This window comes from Aotus nancymaae, unplaced genomic scaffold (assembly GCF_030222135.1).
Source record: "Aotus nancymaae isolate 86718 unplaced genomic scaffold, 86718_ANA_hifiasm-v0.15.2.pri h1tg000001l, whole genome shotgun sequence".
Lineage (NCBI taxonomy): Eukaryota > Metazoa > Chordata > Mammalia > Primates > Aotidae > Aotus > Aotus nancymaae.
The window spans coordinates 5,324,622-5,346,001 of NW_026988412.1; the positions used below are offsets into that span (position 1 = coordinate 5,324,622).

General features: G+C 44.3%; 1 protein-coding gene across 3 annotated transcripts in view; it reads left to right on the forward strand.

The window, feature by feature from the left end:
* The window catches only part of RALGAPA2 (Ral GTPase activating protein catalytic subunit alpha 2), a 330,878-nt gene that overhangs the window by 299,286 nt on the left and 10,212 nt on the right, over nucleotides 1-21,380 (forward strand). For all 3 annotated transcript variants that reach the window (XM_064375258.1, XM_064375283.1, XM_064375286.1), the window contains one exon: nucleotides 9,314-9,435. In XM_064375258.1, the coding sequence (XP_064231328.1) occupies nucleotides 9,314-9,435 (122 nt within the window). The remainder of the gene's footprint in view (nucleotides 1-9,313; nucleotides 9,436-21,380) is intronic.

Here is a 21,380-nt window from a genome sequence, read left to right on the forward strand (position 1 = left end):
TTATTTATTTTGAGATGGAGTTTCGCTCTTGTTGCCCAGGCCGGAGTGCAGTGGCGCTCACTGCAACCTCCACCTCCCAGAACCGATTCTCCTGCCTCAGCCTCCCAAGTAGCGGGGATTACAGGCATGCACCACCATGCCCAGCTAATTTTTTATTTTTAGTAGAGACAGATTTTTCCATGTTGGCCAGGCTGGTCTCAAACTCCTGACCTCAGGTGATCCGCCTGCCTCGGCCTCCCAAAGTGCTGGGATTACAGATGTGAGCCACCATGCCCAGCCAGTGGCTGCACTTTATATTCCTACCAGCAAGGTATGAGGATTCCCATTTTTCCACATCTTCTCCTCATCCTCACTGGTTATTGTTGTCCCTTGATTATAGTCATCCTAGTAGATGTGAGGTCGTATCTTATTATGTTTCCATTTCCATTTCTCTTAATAACTAGTGGTGTTGAGTATCTTTTCATGTTTTTACTGGCCATTTGCATATCCTCTTTGGATAAACGTCTGTGCACATCCTTTGCCCATTTTTAAACTTGGTTGTCTTTATTGTTGATCTTGAGAGTTCTTTGTATGTTTGAGATACAAGGCTCTTATCACTAAATGGTTTGCAGATGTTTTCTCCTATTCTGTGTGTTGCCTCTTCACTTTCTTTGATTACTGTTCAAAACACTGCTCAAAAATGAATATGTGTTATTTTATTGTGCATCCTCTATTCCAAAAGCTGCCGGTAGTGGGGAGCAGTAGAAGAAATCAGCTAATTAATTTCCTAGTTTTGTAAAATATTCTTAGCCATTTCTTCTCTGAGCTCATACTCTGCCACTGTAGGGTCATTTTTTTTTACCAGGTTTAAAATGCATCCATGGATATATTTTACACATTCAAAACAGGGTAGTATTTCTCAATCCATAGCTGTCGTTAAGTCATCTCATTTCTGTATATGTCTATGAACCCAGCATCTGTCCTGTGGGAGGGTCATGCCTGCCTTCTTGGGTGTAGTGCCTGATTCTTTGCCTCACGGGAGAGGCCTGCTTCTGCTCCATTTCCTCTTCCCTCCACGCCAGTGTGTGTGTGTCACCCAACGTGGCCCTGTCTGCCACGCCACAGTCCTTCATGGTTAGGCTCAAGGCCATTCTCAGTTCTGGTCATTTCAAGCCTGCAAGTAACCTTCTTTTCCACATGCCCAAAAGATATATGTCATCCACTTCTGAAAATACGCAAAGAATAAGTAAGGTACTGAAACATTTGGACAAGTCCATTGATAACATATAGATGCCAGTCAGCGTTGACCTCTTCCAAACTTGAGGACACTCAGGACCCTCCTTAAAGCTGTAGTTCCTTTAAGGGCAATATAGCAACTTAAGTGACATCATGCTGCTTCCTTGTGTCCAGCCATTCGGGCCTCCTGTGCCCAGGCCCAGCCTGTCTTTCAGCAGTACCTCCTGCCACCCTTTTACTACCCCATGGCTCCGGTGTCTTTTCTCCTCCTGAAACATCCCACATTCCTTCCCACTGATGTCATTCTCTGTGCCTGAACTGCTCTTAACACTCCTTACCCCATTTCGTCCCTGCTTGGTTAGCTCCTTCCCTCACGTCAGAGACTTCGCTGAGCTTGTCCCCCTCCTTCCTTCCTGGTACTGATGTAATGACAGTTTGCCTTATTCCCTGGACTTGTGTGCAGTCTGCCTCCCTGCTAGAATGCAGGCTTGCTGGGGGCAGGAGTGGCATCTGTCTTGTTCCCCAGTTACGTGACCATTACCTAGCACAGAGGGGCACACAATGTATCTCTTGAATGAATGATCACTTGAGTAAAGGTGGATTTGCTTTTCGAAAATGGCACAGCCACTTGAGATCCAATTCTCTGAGACCAGGATAATGTATAGAAGTCATATGCTTAAGCCTGAGATGATATGTAGTATTCTGACCATTCTCTGATTCCTCTGGTTTTATCATTCTTAATGCATAGTAATTCTAACATCTGTAATTTTATAGAAACGGATTTTTGTTTTTTGGAGCATTATCCCCCTCCCTGACAGGTGGCATTTGTGTCCATGTTTGAGTTGAGCTTTTTGAATCCCTTCTGTCAGAGTTCCCCACCACTTTCTGAAAATTTTGAGCTCTGACATTCTGGTCTAGTTCTGGAATTATATCTCAAAAAATAGTACTGTCTCTTTTCTGCTTTCTCTGTATCTGAGTCAAATGGACTTCTTTGTAATCATCTTCAGCTCTAACACCCAAATATACACCTTTTATGTCAACCTTTGACTTGAAGCTCATTCTGGCCCTCCGATGGGTAACAAAAGAGTTCATTTGATTAGCGCTATTCCATTCTGGCCAAATTGCCCATTTTTATTATGAAATATTTATACAGACTAGAAGACATGTGTCGTTTACATACACTCTGTGCTTTAAAGAACACCAAAACATGTCCCTATACTGACACCCACTTGCACCAGCCAATGTCTTTCAGACCCTCCCAGGTACCACCCTCTCCATGACCCAGAGGTAACTCCAGGTTATTGTTGCCTTGCTCTTTATCATTTTTCCACATATGTATGTAGCCTTTAGCAATATGTTTCACTTAACCTGTTTTAAAAATATATATATGCCAGGTAAGGTGGCTTAGGCCAGCACTTTGGGAAGCTGAGGTGGGAGGATCGCTTGAGTCCAGGAGTTCAAGGCCGCAGTGAGCTATGATGGTTCCTCTGCACTCCATACTGAGTGACAGACACAGTGAGACCCTATCTAAAAATAAATAAATAGATAAATAAAATGTATAGAAATAAAATTGCACTCAGTGTGTGCTTCAGTTGTGGTCGAGCATTGTTTTCAGTTTTATCCTTCTTAATACACATGCCTATAGTTTGTTTATTTTCACTGCTCTGTAATATCCCATTGTGCGACTGCATTTATCCATGAATGTTAAAACTAGGTTCCTTTTTCTTTTTTGCTGTTGTCTGTAACATGTTATAAACATTCTGAACCAAGCACATATGTACCGGAACTCACATACCGAGGAGCAGAATTGCTGGCCCACGGAGCACGTGCATCTGCTCCTCTCTGGATAAGGTCAGATTGCTCTCCCAAGAAGCCAGGCCCATTACCTCCCAGCAGCAGGTTCTCGGGGCTCCTGTGCCTCACGTCCTGTCTGACATTTGGCATTACTACATGTTCTTGTTTGGCCAGACTGGTATATATAACATGGTATTTTGTTGTGATTCTCGTAATCCCTGGTCATTAATGATACTGAGCAACTTAATGGCCAATCATGGTTTATCTTCTGGTGCCCATGTTTCTAACAGGTTATTTGACTTTTTCTTATGGATTTGTTAGGCATTCATTTTATATTCTGGCACCTACCCCTTGCCAGCTCTCAGTTGCAGACGCTTCCTCCCACATTGTGCCTGGTAGTTCTTCCTTCTTTACGGTATTGTGGTAAACAGGAGCTCTTACTTTGAATGTGTACCAGTCTTCTCCCGGTGCTTCATGCTTTGGTTCCTTAAGAGATCTTTCTATACCCCAAGGTCATAAAGAGTTTGCCCCACACATTCTTCTAAAAGTTTTTATCACACAGTTTTTCAAATCTGAAGAATTTTACTTCAAATTGAACTCTCTAACCTCTCCTTACAAGTTGCCATTGCCTAGAATATATCTAGCTGTCTCATAGCTTAAAGCAATGGACACAAATTTCAGGCATTCATTTATCCACTCAGTAAATATTACATGGGGTGCTTTTAAGCTAGGTGATATGGGTGACATAAGAGAATAAATTTCTGTTGACATAAATTTGATAAACTTGACTCATATGGTGTCCTCAAGGAGTTTATTGAACTAACCAATGGTCCAAAAAACATATGTCTGTATCCCAGTTCCTGGAACCTGTGAATGTTAGCTATTTGATTCAAGGCTGTGTACAGATGTAAGTAAGTTAAGGATCTTGAAATGAGGAGATTATCCTGGGTTATCCAGGAGGGCAGTAAATCCAGTGAGGAGTGTCCTTTAAGAGAGACACATAGAATAGGAAGAGGCCGTGTAGCCGTGGAGGCAGAGAGCAGAGTCACGCAGCCCCAGGAACACAGACAGCCACGTGGAACTGGAAGAAGTATGAACAAAATCTCTCCTGCAGCCTCTGCTGTCATCTTGATTTTGGACCTGTGGTCTCCCAAAGCTAGTGAGAGAATAAATTTCTGTTGTTTTGAGCCACCCAGTTTGTGGTCATTTACAGCAGCCACAGAAAACTAACATAAGAAGGCTTAAGATGGTCATACATGGTAGCTAGTTAGCCAGAGGTTTTCAACCTTTTCCACACCCCAGTGTTCTCAAGGGATGGAACCATGGCAGCAGAACCCAGGGATTCCAGAACTTTTGAGAGGGATGTGTGGATGGCTGAAGCATCCCAGGCGGTTCTGAAACATGACATTCCCTTCTCTACAGATCACTGCCATGAAAGTTAGAGTCTGCAGGGTCATGAGAATGGCTAGCTCTGGGCTTGCTTGTACCAGTGATAAGAGGCTGCATGAGTTCAGAAAGAAAACTGAGGTGAGTACGTCAACTGTTAGAGCACACACACCCTGATGTCAGGAAGCCGACTGTGTCTGGGGCCACTTTGCTAGTCTGGACGTCATATCCACTCCTGGGAAATTTAGAGAAGGTTCAGGCAAGAAGGATTTCAAGGGTTGGAAAAATATAATCTGCCACATAGCCTCTTTCAAACAGTTCTCTTTATTTCTTTGACAAACAAAGCTTGAAAGTGCTAAACAACAGTCAGATAAACAGCCCAAATAAGTAAAAAGAAATCAAAATGGAATAATTGTTGTTTTGCTGTATTTTATAAAGTCAGCATGGTCTGGGTACAGATGTCGCTTACACATACACACTCAGTTTTACTTTCCAGGTGGATTATTATAGCCCATGTATATTAAAGTCAGTTGATTTGTCCTCATTTGGAGTTTAGTTTCCAACCTCACACAAGATCTTGAACTTAACACCATTTATTCTAGAATACTTGATATTAGATGAAAGCAGTAAAGGTTAGAGGACCTGGGCTCTAGTCTTAATTCCATTACTGCGTCACTGTGATTCAAGAAAATTACTTGGACCCTCTGAGCTCCCATTTCCTGATCAGTAAAGTGGAGACCATAGGACTTCCCCGCTCATGAGGGTATAGCTTGAAGGGGGTTTGCTTGCCACAGAGCCTGACTAGCTTACCTATTACGTTCTTTCTGCAACAGAACCCTAGGCCCACATGACAGAGGTGGGGAGCAGTCAATCCAGATTTATCATGCTTTTCTTGTTGTGCTGGAACCCAGGTAGATGCTTCCTATGTAGGATTCTATTTAATCCTCCCAGCTGTCCCGAGAACAGGTGTTGCTGTCCCCATTTTACAGATAAGACAACCAAGGCTGGGAGTCAGAGTAACCTGCCTCCGCGGTCTCATGTGTAAAATGGGGACACCAACACCTGGCAGAGAAAGAGCAGCTGGGATTCAAACCCGCCTTTCTTACGCCAAATACAAGCTCCTTCCTGACTGTCATGCTGCTGCTGTAATTTCTAAAAATTAAATAATAATCAGAGTTAAGCTGGGGGGCAGGTTCACATTCTCAGACTCTTACAGCTCTGCAGATTCAGCAGGGTGTGTCTTGAGAGTCTCAATAAGTTATTTTGGAAATGTTTGATAAAATGTAGCTAGTAAAGACATATAGCCTCTTTAGTAAAGTAGGGGAATATTATTAATTTTTCATTTTTTATTTTAGAGACAGAATCTTGCTATGTTGCCAGACTGGACTCAAACTCCTGGGCTCAAGCGATCCTCCCACCTCAGCCTCCTGAGTTACTGGGACTACAGGCCTGGCTCTCCATCAAAATTCTTGATAAAAATTCTTATGTGAAAATATGGACAGAGTGAGTGGCTAAAGAAACTCAGAAATATCCAGAAGCCAAGATGGGTTTCTGGTTAGTAATTTGAATGTTCCCTGAATTGAGTAATCAAGGGGAAAATTGCTCTTTAAAAAAGTACTTTACTGCGTATGGCTTTTAATGAGATAGTAATTCGGAACAGAATTAAAGTTGTACGTTTGTCAGTAGAATTTTTAAGAGAACAGAAGGGCCATGACTAGTATTAAAACAGGGATCAGATTTGTGACCTGGTGCCTCTTCAGTGAAAGGTCTTTGACTGTCCACAGATAGGCATTATTTCAGCATTCACTTCACATTTTAACATGTCTTACATGTGAAAAGCTTACAAGCATTTTGATGTCTAAACTATAAATGCCCTTGGTTATAAAAGCAACCAGCATTGAAACCTTAAGGATATTAGGTGAGAAAATGTCAGATGATACTGCTCCAAATTGCCCTTGCTAGCAGTTCTACTAATTTAAATTCAGTTAAGATCCCAGGATTATGTTTTTCATGGCTACTAAAAGAAATGATTTTTGGCACCCATAAGCTTCTTGGCTGTTTCTAAATGCTGCCAGAGCTAGGGGGATATTTGTTTTCTCTTTGTCAGGGTGTTTACATGCCCTGGCTTGGGCCATGAGTGAAAATGTATTTGACGATCTCCTGGTCTCACCCCAATCCCTAATGGATGTTTGTCTAAATGACAGCACCCAGTTTAGCACTGTTAACACTCCAGTTAGTGGGTGGGAGAGTGTGGGCTGTGTGTGACACTTGGGGGCATGCATGGCAGGGTCAGGAACCTTCTATGAAGGAAACAGTTCCTCCTCCAGGATCCAGTTCTGGAAGCACCTTTGTATTTTCTCTGTCTCCCATACTGCCCTAATTTAGGAGTCGGACCATAAATATTCATTGAATCAGAGGATCTCACAACTTCATTATTATTCCTCTAAATATAGTGGTGGACTTGCTCTAAGGAGCCCAGATCTCTCAGCCTTGACAAGGACAAGCTTATGACAATTGGATAGTGCCATCCAGGATCGGGTGGTGGGCTGCCGTCTGGGGTCAGTTCGTATGGTATTATGCAAAACGTCCCTTTGTAGGTTTGATCATGAGCTTGATTAACATAGCAAGCCTCTTTCCAGATACGTGGCTTCCGTAGGGTAGTTAGCAAAATGCACACGCATTTCTTTTTTGTTCACCATTGTCCCAAGCACTGTATGTGGATGTGTTGGACGCAGTGGGGCCTTTCAGGAAACAGCAGGATGATGCTAGGCAGAGCATGACAGGTCTTTAGAGGGACGTGCCTGCTCTAACCCAGGCCCACAAGCAGACGACCGCCTGAAAGGGGGAGCCATGAATTGAGCGTTGACAGCGGGCCACGGCAGTCCGAAGGCTCAGGTGGTTGTCAGCCATAAGTTTAGCTCAGCTCTTTGAGTAATTTGTCACGCCTCGATCAGCCCCTGCTGGGCCAGCACGTGCCAGCTTAGTGTCAGAGTGCCTGTTCGCCAGACGGCCACTCAGGCCTAACGTCCTGCTGTTCCCCGGACCAGCGGCTTGCTGGGGCCATGCACGGAGGGCCGAGCCGTGGCGACAGCCAAGTGCTGTGCAGAATAAGTGTGTTCATAATGAGACGTGAATGGCATTAGTGGGTCCCTCTAGAATTGGGCCTGAGCAGGCGCCTCTCGCGAGGAAGTTTGGCAGCCTGTTCATTAAGGCGAGTCACCAGGAGTTCAGCCCACAGTCGAGAAGCCAGTTTAGGCTCATGCTGCCCAGGCCTTGGGTGGTTGTGTCCATCTATATAAAAGATCATACATCATTAGAGGGGCCACTTTGGAAATCTTCAAACTCATTTTCCTTGCTTGAGGTTGCATAGAACAAGCTTGAGAAATTCTGGCAGCACACTGTCCGGTAGTGCTTTCCACGATGACAGGCGTGTCCTGTATCTGTGCAATCCAGCATAGAACCCCTAGCCACGTGCGGCTATTGAGTGCTTAAAATACAGCAAATGAGGCAAAAAAACTGAATTTTAGCTTTTGATTTTAATTAATTCAAATTTAAAATGAGATAGCCATGTGTGGCTTGTGGCTACTGTATGGGATAGCACAGCCCTAGAATGCCTCTGGTCTTCTCATGGTATGAAAATAAAACTCCAAATATAACTGAAGGAGCAGGGAGAGGAGGAGCCTGCATTTACAGATCAGTGTGCATACTTTGCCATAAGAAAGCAGAAAAGTATTTGCCCATTTAAAAACACTTGCTGTATTGGAAGCTGATTGGAAGGGCATAATTGTCACCAACCTCTATTTTTAAAGAGGCCATTTGAAAAGATAGTTTTAAAATGTAGTGAGAAATGCTAGTTACTTTTCCTCTTCTGGAGTTGCAAATAATAAACTGATGGTGATCCACATTCCCTGTGTTCCTGGAGAATTAGCATGATTTTCAAAATGACTGAAACATGTCTTTTAACTTTTGCATTGATAATGAGGAAGGGGAAAATGAGACATCATGCGGACTTCCGCAAGTGTTAATTCATAACGTCGTACGTGCAGTGCCTCCATCCATTGTCGGATTGTTCTGACGTTATCCTGTTATTGGAAGTGTATGATTCACCTTCTGAGGAAACAGAAGCCACACACAAAAGGGGAAGATTTGCTTTCTGCCCTGTGAAAGCCTGCCACACGCAGGGGTCCTATTAAGACAGCTGGAAAGTTGCTTCAGCGTGTTACGCTTGTAGGTTTTATTGGTGACTGGTTTTTGATTACACATTTGAATGCTGTGTGTTCCAGACTGCAGTTTTAATTAAAAGGCAGTAGTCTTTTTTTAAATTGCACTGTGCACTCTTGCTAGATTCTCTCACATAGTAGTTCTTATTTTCCAGTGTTCACAGCTTGTCTTGGTTAGAGGCTCTGATGCCCCCTCAGAGTATATCTTCCTAGCCGTCTCTCTTCCCAGTAACGTACATCTTCTTACTTTTAAGAAGTGTCTGCACTCTCATATCACCAAGTTGCTTGAAGTATCAACTCACGTCGGTAGGCTAAGAATGTTTTATCCATTGAAATAGGACATAAAAGATCCGTCTTGTCAGTGGAAAGAGATGTTATTGCAATCAGTGTCTCCTGTTTTTGTTTAATTCAACCCTAGCGATCTTATGATGTTATTCTGCAACTATTGGCTTACATGTTTTTTAGTGATACTAGTATTGAATGCAGTTAAAGTCTAAGAGAAACTTAGGTCCCCAAACCAGAATTTTATTATTAATTGTGACTAATATTTACTTTTCTGCAAGATGATAAAGAACCTGCAAGATCCTTTTTTTTACACAGAAAAGTAAAAATTGCACAACGGTAGTAAAAGTGAATTCTGTCACTGCTCTGCATTGCCACTTTGCCCGCACCCTTGTTTCCTTAACCGATTACCGCAGCTATGAAGAGCGAGCTCTGTATCTCGAAGCAATAATTCAGAACCACCGCGAAGTAATGACATTTGAGGATTTCGCAGCCCAAGTCTTTTCTCCCTCTCCCAGCTACTCCCTCAGCGCAACGGGTGAGTGTCTACATTATTCTTCTCTCACGCGCTTAAGATGCATTCGAGCAGCAGATGTACACCTGTTTTTCACAGATAAATGCTTGCAAATTTAAGAAGAGCATTCTCCCTCTGAATCAACTAATGAATATCAAAAGGAATGATGACATTCATTTTAATTTGTTTTGTATTCGAGCTGTTCACTCAGTTCCTTTCTTCAGCTATCCTGTTAACCTTCAAATCTAGCAAGGTTAATGAACTTTTTCTCAGTAATGTGCTCTGGTTCATTCAGGAGTGTGGGTTTCTTGCTGAGCTGGGAATATGTTGTTTAAAAGCGATGCCCGAATCAGTGCTTACTTATCAAAAAAGAGTTCCTCACAGTGGAAGCCGTTGCTACTAATGCTAAATGGGGATTATGCTGCCGAGATATGAGGGTCAGGGATTAATGCAGGAGACATGGAAGGACAGTGTCCCGGGGTCCATCATTACAGCAGTGCAGTGTGCATGTGTCTCTCTGGAGTGGTCTGTGTCATGTGGACAAGCTGCCGACTGGAGCAGCACCTGGTGTGGAACCCGTTTAGAAACTAGCTTACAATAATTTTTATTTATTAGGGCCAGTGGAAAATTGCAAAAGTTTCCATGGATTTCCTTGTTTTTAAGTTTTTGTTCTTTTTATATTTTCAGTTTGGGGGGAAAAAAATACATGTACTGCCACTTAAACAGATTATATGATTACTGTAGATTTTTTCAAATACTAGAATCATTACTTGTAAATTTCTGCATATAATTACAGAATAATTGCCTTTCAGAGAGCAAATGGGATATTTAGCCAATGCATGTTGAAATTCTCAGTGAGGAGCTTCCTTCATCTTCCACTGCTTTAGATGCAACTGTTAGAGTGCTTAATAGATTTCTAACCTGTGTCAATTTTCTCTGAACACTGCCTTACTTCTCCTATTCTGACTTGTTAACAAATATCTTACACACAAAGTGAAAAAAAATTAAATCCAGTGAAATAAATCACTTACAAATAAAATCAGCCATGCATCATTGTTTAACATCGCTGGCCTCAATCCTTGCCTCTCGGAGCTTTGTGGGGAGATAAGAGGGAGAGGCACGCACTTGCGCAGGGAGCCAGGAGCAGCAGGCAGAAGGCTTGGGAGATAAGCAGGCTGGCAGAGGTGCGGGAGCCGCGCGATTTGCATAATCACGCCTCTGCTTCCTGGTGAGGCGTCAAGGAACACTGGGATGGCCTCTATTGATCTTTGTTGAACTGGAATACTAAGCAACATGAGAAAAGCTTATAACTTAAAGCTTTGATTAATGTTTCTTACATTAAAAAAGTGGAACAGCTGTGAATTGAATTCTTTTATACACTCTGCCAACATTCTATCTAAGACAAAAAAAAATCCGTTTCAAGGGAAATGAAGATTTCATACTCAGTCTGGCTAGAGATTTTAAATCGTTTCTAATTTTTCAGTGAAAGAACATGAGGGATCTGTAGCAAAGCTAATTTTACAAAGATCTCATTCAGCTTTTTCCCACCCTCATGAGATTATTCCCATCTTCAGAAGGACTTGATTTTTCAGTGCCGGTTGGTTTCTTTTTTCTTTTAGCTCTAGAGAAAGCTTTTTATTTCTTAAAATTAAAAAAGTAAATAATAACTAGATGTTTAAATTCCTTAACTCAACTTTTACATTCTTAAGATTATTAAGATGTTATCAAAATGAATAATGATGGACTTTTTATCTGTCTATATTTTAGCCTCTATGTTAACTAATTTGATCTTTTCCAAAAGTCCATAATTACTTAAACCAATTGAGATGAGTCGAGTGAGAGTCTAGGAGCAATTTGAGTTTTTAAGAACTCTTCCTGGAGAGGATTGTTAATAGCCTTTTTCAGGAACGTCATATTTTTGAAAATTACTTAGCAGAGTAAAGATTCTGACAGCACGTGAGGGTGGGCATTGGAACTTTTATAAAAGGGACGTGAAACCAAACATGGAATATCAAGACAAATGCTACTGCCTCCGCTTTTCAAATTATTAATGTCAGTATTACATTTCATAGTGTTCATGGTTTAAGATATTCAGTGTTGAGTGGGAAATATTTTAGACATCTGTCATACTTATCTTTAAGTGTGATTTTTAAGTCTGGGCATAATGTTTTAATTCTTTGCATATCAGCTCATAACGCTGAGTAGGAAGGAACTAGATATAAACTTGACTTGAACTGAAATGTGGGGCAGTGCAGTGAGGACGGAGCATTTCAGCACCATAGACAAGCACGTTTTCAGAAGCATCTTCTCATTTACATACTGGCTTTGCTTTTGAGGAATCCCTGTCCCCTATCTGTTACTACTTCTACAGATGAAAACATTTTTCATTTGTTTACACTGTTATGTTCTTGGGGCAAGTACAGTCAAACCCAGATGAGCCAGCCAGCTTAAACTAAGAAATTGAGGTGAAGTCTGTTCTTCCAAGCAACAAACCAACTGGAAAAATTGACCCTGAGCCGCTTAAGCTCCCACAGTGCACTTAGGACCCAATCAGACCATCTCTGGCCCTCAGTGTCATCAAAGCAGGGCCTTGGGCTTGGGCTCACATGCATATGCACAATCTGAGGAATTAGGAGCTCCTAGGTTTTCTTTGTATCCTCACCACAAGGAGCTTTATTATTAGTGAAGAGGGAGCATCACCTGAACACCACATTCATTCCACACTGCATTGGTAGCAGCAAGCTAGAAAGCAGCATGTAGCCCCCACTTCTAGAGGGAAAGCCCCAATATCAGCCTGTAAGTCTGAGGTAAAAGTGGGAGATGTGCTCAGTGGGAGTGGCCTTTGCCTGAAGGTTCCACTGTTGGAAATTGGCCTTTGCCTCTGACTCTCCCAGTTCGGGTGCTGTTACCCATCCACCCAACGAGCCCTGGAGGGCGGTTTGGCCAGGTAAACAGACTTCCATTCAGGACGAGCCCTCAACCACACTTGGTGGTGTAGCGGCTAATATATGAGTGCTCAGCTTTTTTCAAAGAGCTTTCAAAACAAAATCTGTTTTCCTAATCAGAAAATATTTTTTAAAACCGCCATCTACCTTGTATCTATTCCATCCATTACTTGTCTTGGTAACACCTGACATGTAATAGGTATTTCAACTACTTTTTTACTTAGCCCTATAGTTTACCTTCCTTTTTTGACCAGAAATAAATAATCTAAATAATCTAAAAAGTAGCCAGTATTAAAATATTGTTGCAATTAACATATATGTTTCCTGCATAAATACATTTATATACACATATATGCACGCATACATTTCTCTCTCACACACACAGACATATTGGGGTGGGAGACTTAATTTGTGTTTTCAATCATATCCCCAAGAAAGAGGGAGCAGAAGAGAGGCCGGAAAAGGGTTAACTGGAATGGGCACCCTCCACTGCTGGGAGCAGCAGAGAGGCCGGGAAAGGGTTAACTGGAATGGGCACCCTCCACTGCTGGGAGGGACTGATGTAATCACTGCAGCTCACAGCCAAGTGCATCTGTTCACCATGAGGTCATTCTTCTGCATGCTAATGATTTGGAAAATCAAGTCTAGTGTTTGACATTATCGAAAAAGATATAAATAGTGTGAATCTTTACTTTTTAGAAGTTGCTCTCATAAAAGAGAAAAAAGAAACTTTACATTGGGCCTGAGATTTTTTTTTCAGAACTGCCTTAAAGATTGTGTCTGGGTCTTAAAATCTTGGAGGAATCCACTTGTGTCTGTTGATAAATCAATCCCCAAATCACTATTACAGTCACAGCTAGCAATCTGGTAGCCAAGGGCTACAGGTATGTCTCATTTAATATCTAATTTTAAGAATTTCCAAGTGCCTTGGTCAGAAGTTGATAAAGATGGATTTTTCCCAGAGAATGTTCAAAACCAAGTTAAACGAGTGGTTCTTCTCAAAATACCCAAACTGACTGGTGTTTGCTGAAGATGCCAACACTATGTATGATTCCTTTCTCCTTCAATATTGCTATAGGGAGCCAGCAGAGGGAGCACAGATCTTTGTTTATTTGTTAGCCCTGCATAAACATAGCGTTTGATTTCTCTAAGATATGGTCAGAATACTTCCTCCTTTATGATAGGCTGGATTGTAAAGGCTCCAGGATTTAGAACAAGTGGGAGAAAATTCCTCACTATGCTTCACCAGAGTCTGCCACTTTCAATGTAGGTCGTATTTGGAGCTTAAATCAGATTAGTCTGAGTCGGTCTTAGGATGCCACTGCCATTCCTGCTATTGCACAAAACAGCAAACTTTCATCTTTCACACAATTGCATGGACGCCCTTGTGGAAAGGCTTATTATGCCACTTACCTAATGAAAAATACTTCTGTAGTTTTTCTTCTACAACACAGTCATTGTATTAAGTTTGCAGAACCTTTACCAGAAGACTCTGCCTGGTGTCACTGAGTCATTTTGGTGGCCAGTAAAATCTTCTCCTAAAACTGCAGATGGAGGCACTTACGTTACACATTCGCCCCAAAGCAAATCTGCGATGTAGACACTACATAAACTCCTCTTAGAACTCACCAGCCTTTGCCCAAAGGGGTATGGCTACAGCCGGCTTTTGCTTGCTGAGACCTCCACACCGTATGCAGGCTTGTCATTCTGCATGCAATCCTGACAGGTAATCTTCCTTGGCTCTTTCACCGGGCAGTTAATAATCAAGTTAACTCCTAGAAACAACACAAGTAAATCCTACCCTAAACCCCCAAAAAGAGTTTCCCCACACATTGAAAGCATAGTCATGTGACAGATTCATTTGTATTCTTTCTCTCCCTGTTAAAGTGGTCTTAATACGGTTTTAATTAATAGCACTTCTTTTGAATTGTATGTGCTCAGCTTCCCCATAACTTTGCTGAAGCCAACAAAGGACATCATAGAATGTTGAACTAGAAGGGACTTCAGAAAAGGTCATGTCTAACCCCGTCATATTAATTTGGAGCAAGCTGAAGACCGTCCCATGAAGGGACCACCAAAGGTCATGGGCAAGTTGGAATCAGGGCCAACCCAGCCTTCACCTCCCCATTCCACATGGAAATGCCAGCCCTGTGCCCACCCTGTAGCAATAATCCCATAAGCAGAGCCATAGCTACCAGCTCTTTATTAATACTAAAGGCCAGAATCAAATTTTACTCTATTCAGATAATCCAGTTTTCCCTTTTTTGAAACAGGGTCTCACTCTGTCACCCAGGCCTGGATTGCAGTGGTGTGATCACAGCTCACTGCATCCTCCCTCTCCCAGGCTCAAGCTATCCTCTAGCCTCAGCCTCCTGAGTAGCTGGGACTACAGGCATGAGCCACCACATCCAGCTAATTTTTGTATTTCTTATAGAGACAGGGATTTGCCATGTTGCCCAGGCTGGTCTTGAACTCCTGGGCTCAAGCCTCCCAGAGTGCTAGGATTACAGGTGTGAGCCACTGCACCCAACCCGGAAGTTTTCTTTAAATACAAGTCATCTTATATCACCATCTATTCAGTAACTCAGCCATCCCACTCAGCACCCTCAGCACGCTTGGCTGTAGCTGGCTACAGTGTTGCCACACCTCCTACAGACAACCGCCTTGCACAGATGTTTCTTCCACCCCCATAATCCCTTCTGGATGCAGCCCAAGTCTTCCCTCACTCATAACTGGCTCGATTCTGACCACTTTTGCTTGGATTTTTTTCCATTTACGACGTATTCTTCTTGGAAAGATGGTACCACATTGATACAAAGTTTTTTTTACCAGCTATAATTCCATCACCAAGACCCAGTGGTGCTCAGCTCCGGCTGCATGTTGGAATCCCCTGTGAAGCTGTAAAGATACTGATACTTGAGTCTTTCCACTAGATTCGGATTTATTGGTCTGGGTGTGGCCTGAGCATGGAATTAAAAAAAAAAAACTGAGGGCGTTTTAATACGCAAGCAGGAATGAGAACCACTGCCCTAAATCATCTCTGTAATATTTAGGTCTTCATTTTAGTGCCATCCAACTTGTGATTATGTATATCTTGATTTTCCCTAGCATATGTAGGCCTTTATCCTGTGTGTGTGTATTCTCTCCATAATGGACTGTGAATTCTTTAGAGAATGGTGCATGGGATCTCTTTCCTACATGGAACAGGATTGAATAGAAAGGAGGACAGGAAGGAATCAGGCTGTTGCTTTAAGCAGCACAGGTGTGTCTCTAGACCGCAGATATGTGGGCCTGATGCAAGATGCAGAGCAAACACACGTAATTATGTTTCATCTGTCCCCTCCTTCCCAGTCTCTTAGTGAAAGTGGGCCACTGACAAGCAATCTGATCAGAACCCGTTGTGGAGAGAGGCAGGGAAAGCCAAGAGCCGGCAAATCCACAGACCAAGTAACTGAAACTTGATTCGAGGTGCTTTCATAGATGGTCTCGAGGGTTTTGAAGGGAATTATTGATCGCCCTGTTTAGCACCACTTTAGGCTTCGTGCTTCTTCATCCCTTTGTTCTTTTAAAACTTTTTTACTCTCCTCGGTGTCAGCTCTGGAAGGGGAAGGAAAGAGATGAGACAAGCATTCTCATTTGCTTGGCTAGAAAAGCACTGCTGCTACCTGTCAGATGTTACCATCTCTGACGTGGCCCTCCTTGCCCCTGGCGGCTGCTTAGCAGGACCGTGCAGGTCACTTCAGGCAACACGAAATAAGGCTCTGGGAACCTCGTGCAGGCCTGTGTCTCTCCTTCCCTTGTGAAGCTTGAAGTCTTGTTGGAAAAAAGCAGACACTCATGAGTCACAAAAATGGCTATTTATTAATAAGCCCAGATAAGTTTCCTCCAAACTATAACCACATGTCAAAAAGCCAGCCAGCCTGAGATTTCCCTGAGATGGGCCATGCCATTTGCCTTGTGACTCTGAGGAGAGTGAAAACTAACCTCTTGTGTATTAGATATTCTGCTAAGCATCCTGCCAGCTGGTTTGGAACCTCCCCACATTGCCTAAGGTCTAAGAACTGGAAAGCCTATGGACGAGAACAATAAGATAGCGGATAGTAAATTAAGAAGATCAGAGAGGAAGAAACCACATGTGTCAGAGCCACTGTGGGGACAGTGACAACTCCTGACAACCCCGGGGCTGGTGCTGGGGAATATTCATAGGTTCCCAGAATAAGAAGTGGCCTGAGGTCGTTCACTCTGAAGTGTCGACCTTGCACTGAATCTGTTCCTCGGGCAGAATTCTGAGTGTGCGGCTTTTTCTGTGAAATGCTGCGTGAGTTCTGGGTTCGCAGTCCTTACAGGGGTTTAAGTGCAGGTGGCATCCTCCCCCTGCCTGACTGCTAATTACAGCTCAGGGGACGCGTTAGCAGTTGCCAAGAGATGGCTGGCAGGTACCAGGAATTTTTCTCTGAGACAGTTTTTGGAAATGACTCTTAATGAAAGTTTATTTGAAATAACCTTGAAAATTTGTTTCAGAAGAACCTGGAGCTCCCGACGCCCCAGGTTCATATTCCTTGTGGACTGTGACCTCCTGGCTCAGCAGGTGGTGCGTGCACAACCTCAGCCACTGAGGGGCCTCCTAGAAGACTCAGCGGTTTTGCTTAAATTCCTCTTTACCAACAACCAAACCAAGCAGAGGCCAAATGGAACCTCTCTTACAGTTAAGTCTTCTGACAGAAAGAAGACAGAATATTTCCTACTATCCTTTTCTAGAAAGATATAGGATGGTAACAGGAGCTAGACCTGTGACTAGCATAGTTTTCTCTTTGTAGAGAAAAGCCGGTACCTTTTTACCCATTAGCCTTTAAAGACCCTCAAACGGCTGGAGGAATCAAACCCCTCAAAAATGGGAAACGTGCCCGTCCATTTTGAAATAAATAACTTTATGCATTTACAGCACTGATGTGGCCAAATTCACTTCTCGGCACATAAGAAACCTAGCAGCATCACAGTGGCGAATGTCAAGAAAGAATAGGGAAACCCTATTTTGTGACCACTTCAAGAATATGAGACAATGAAATCCAGATGCATTGAGGACACATTCCACCTACCTGTGCCCCACGCAGAGGCTCCTCTTGCCTTCCCCACAGCACTCAGCTGTGACCTGTGGTGGGAACCAGTGGCCTCCACCATCCCAGCATCTGTCTTCTCCTGTGTGGAACTGTGTGATCTGTGAGATTGCCTGAGGATAAGGAAAAGCAGTCACGGGTCTGGCTTGGGAAGGTTCCACTCCCCCATACCCCCAATCTCAGGCAAAACAGAAAGCATATACACCTTGCCTTGCCATTGCTGCTGAATGTGTTTGGGCAGACCCTGCAGTCAGCATGCATCCCAGAGCCTGTACGCAGTCATCAGGGAAGCCCTGCTCCCTAGCTACATCCCAAGGGTACAGAGAAGCAGCTGGAGAAACAGCGCAACTCCAGTGAATACCACAGCCTCCAGGTGACATCTGAGCATGCAGCTTCGTGAGGCCAGGCGCTCCAGACCAGGGTGACAATCGCTGACCCAACAGCATCACACGTGAGAGTCCCAGAGGAGAAAGGGATCGCCACAGAGAAGGAAGAAGGAGGCCAGAAGAGGGAATCTGTAGCCCGTGAGGCTGACTCCACTCTTTCTCCCAGTTACCCAAAGCTAGCAACTTGCTAGAGGCCAAATTGAGATGTTAAAACCCAGGTCCATTCGAGACCTGGGGACACAGAGGCACACACCTTTGCTACAATTTAGATAGATGGGAACTGCAGCTTCACTCCTCAGAGCATCTCATAAAGCCCACGAAAGTCGGTTTTCAGATATTCATCCCATAAATGTTTACTGAACACCAAATATGCCAGATGCAGAGATGGGCAAGATAGACAGCAGCCCTCCCTTCACTAGAGCCCACCTTCCAGACAGGGCAGGAGACAGTAGTGCCTGCTGGCAGCAGCTGATGAGTGCGGAGGAGAGAAGACAACAGGAAAAGGGTCTCAGAAGTGCCACTGAGAAAACCCAGCACACCTGGGGTGGGCGTGCACTTGACAATAGGGGATCAGAGCGGGCCTCCCTGAAAAGGCGGCGGGTAAGAAATGACAAGGAGGGAGGGGCAGGAAAGAGCAGGTGAAAGGGCCTGAGGCAGGGGCTTTCCTGACAAGGAGCCCAGCCTGGTTAGAGCTGAGCTAGCCAGGGGTGGGCAGGAGGAACGGGAAGGCCAGAGTGGCCTTGCAGGCAGAGGGCGAGACCTTGGCTCTTGCTCTGGTGAGGTTGGCAGCACGCAAAGGCTGTGAAGCAGCGGAGTGCTGTGAAATGCCTTTTCTACAAAAGTCAGTCCGGCCTCAGTGGGTAGGGTGCACTGTGGGGGTGGGGACAACTTCCATGACTGTTTACTCGCCATGTATTCCCATCTCCGGGCACGCTCAGGCATGTCATATGTGTCTGGTGAATGAATGGATGTTATGCTCATACAAGACCATAAGAGGTGTTCTGCCTGAATGTTCCCTGGGGACACTAGACGGGCCCTCAGTGATGCCCCCTCGCCCCAGCACCACAGAACACAGTGCCTATCCTGGATTGCCCAGACAGGAAGAATGTGGAGCTCGGCCACATGTCCCACCCTGCCCTCAAGGCCCTGCAGACCCCTGTGAGGTCCAGTGGTCATATGCACAGGTGTGTATGAAGAATCGTGCAGATGGCCATCCCCACTACACAGAAAGTGACTTCAAGAGACTTTAAACACCTCAGTGATGCAGAAGGGCGCGGATGGGAGGCGGAGGCTCCCTGGCATTGTTTCACTCTTACAAAAATGGTCTCCAGGACTCTGTGAACTGCAATCATTCTTTATGTATGTGTAGAGATTTGCAATTTACTGCACGCTTTCCCCAGAGTCCCCCTTCCCTCAGGCAAGATGTCTCTCTCTGACAGTTGAGGAATGGAGGCAGGCTGTTTTTTCTGTCACCAGGTTGCTGGTCATGTCCAGACCAGGGCTCGAGCAGCTAGGCCTCTCTGTTCTCAGACAGGACTCATTGCTCCACCCTCCAGCCCCTGCCTCTCCCTGCCTGCTCTGGGGACCCACCCACAGGAATGAACAACCAGTGGAGGGGAGGAGCCCTTCTTCAGCGGCAATGGCAAAACGTTCCTCCCCAACGGCAGAAAGGACTGTTTTCTAGAATGTATGTCCTGTACGATTTGTACAGTGGCAAAGGTGCCCCCACCCACTTTGGCACGGATAACTGAGAAATTTACCTAAAGGGTTGCCTACTTGACAATTCAAATGGAGCACCACAAATAATTCACGTGTAGAAAGTATCTTAATTATGGGCCAGAATTGCTTTCTGAGGACAAGACAGTTTTTATCAGTAAAACTACCAGACACTTCCATTGCTTCTGCAGTGTTTGCTCAGACAGCTCAGACAAATACCTAGAACTCACCGTCCTCCCACAACCTCCATAGACTTAGCTGCTACATTTTCTTGAGCTGTTGATCATTAGGGAAATTTTTAAAAAGTAGTTCTGAGTGGGGCACGCACTCCCAGTGTGTCTTGGGACAAATCACACGATAATCCTACGTCACCTCCCCAGTCAATCCTGAGGTGTTTTAAGACAGGTCAATTCAAGTTAGGATAAACTTGGGAGACAACCAGGGAACACAAGCCGCTGAGAAGCAGTGTGCCCCTGGTGGGGTGGCCCTGTTTGCTTTGAGGTGGTGCGAGGTTTGGGGGGTGGCACAGCAGGAGGGGTGCTGGTGGCATCTACAGAACCTCATTGCTGCCACCCTCATTCCCCTGCTTGCCTGGGTGCCCCAGGGGACTTTTTCCCTGAAATCTTGGAGCCATTCTGTTGTGTCACTTTTGAAATCGCAAGAGCAGTAGTGCCACCCAGACGACCTTCTGTTCTATTTTGCCATTTTAAAAAACAGCTTATTGAGATCTAATTCACATATCCTGCAGTTCAGCCACATGAAGTATACAAGTCGATGTTTTTGGTCTATTTATAAGTTTGAGCAACCATTACCACAATCAAATTCTGTAACATTTTCCTCCCCGCTTTAAACAGCCTGCCGATAGTCAATCCCCCTTCTCCCCACCCACTCCTCAACCCTGAACAACCACGAATCTACTCTTCGTGTCTATGGACTGCCCATTCTGGACAATTCATATAAATAAATCATCCCATCTGTGCTCTTTGGTGGCTGACTTCTTTCTCTTAGCATATTCTCAGGGTGCCTCCGTGTGTAGCCCATTCCATTTGTTTTTGTTGCCAAATATTCCACCATACAGATAGACTACATTTTGTTGGTCCATTAATCAGTTGATGGACATTTGAGCTGTTTCTACTTTTGGCCACTGTGAATTTTTCTGCCGTGAACGTTTGGGTCCTGTGTGGCCATTCACTCACGTGAATTCAGTCTGGGAAAGTGCAGAGCCTTCCCGTGGCTAAGATGCAATGGAAATCTTGGTATTTATGTTCTGTGAGAGCGAGAGGGTCTGGAAACCTTTCTTAATGATGGCCTAACAAGAAGTTGGCACCAAGCTATTAATTTTAAATGTATAATTTAGTATAATTTAGTCATAGATTCATATGAGTACATTATAGTCATGAAGAGAAAGAAAAAAATGCCAGGAAATTTTTTTTTTACCAATGATCCACCTGCTCACTTAGCCCCTGCACGGGAGCAGCGTGCATACAGGGACACGCTCCACGCACTTTCCCTTCCTCCCTCCCTTCCGGCCAGTCCAGCTGTCCCAGCTTTCAGCTTCTGAACCAAAGTTGATGGGCAAGACCAACAACCAGAAAGATGAAGCCAAACCCAGAGTCAGAGCCGGGACCAGGACACAGCCACTGCTGCTGGATTGGACCAGGACACAGCCACTGCTGCCATCCTTGGGCCATTTGGAGATGTTAATTAGGCTGGCTAATTCCCACTGGCCTTGGGTTGCCAGTGTTGAGTGTGTGGGCTTACCCCATCCATGCCTGCACCTGTTCCCTTCCTCAGAGCCATTCCAAGGG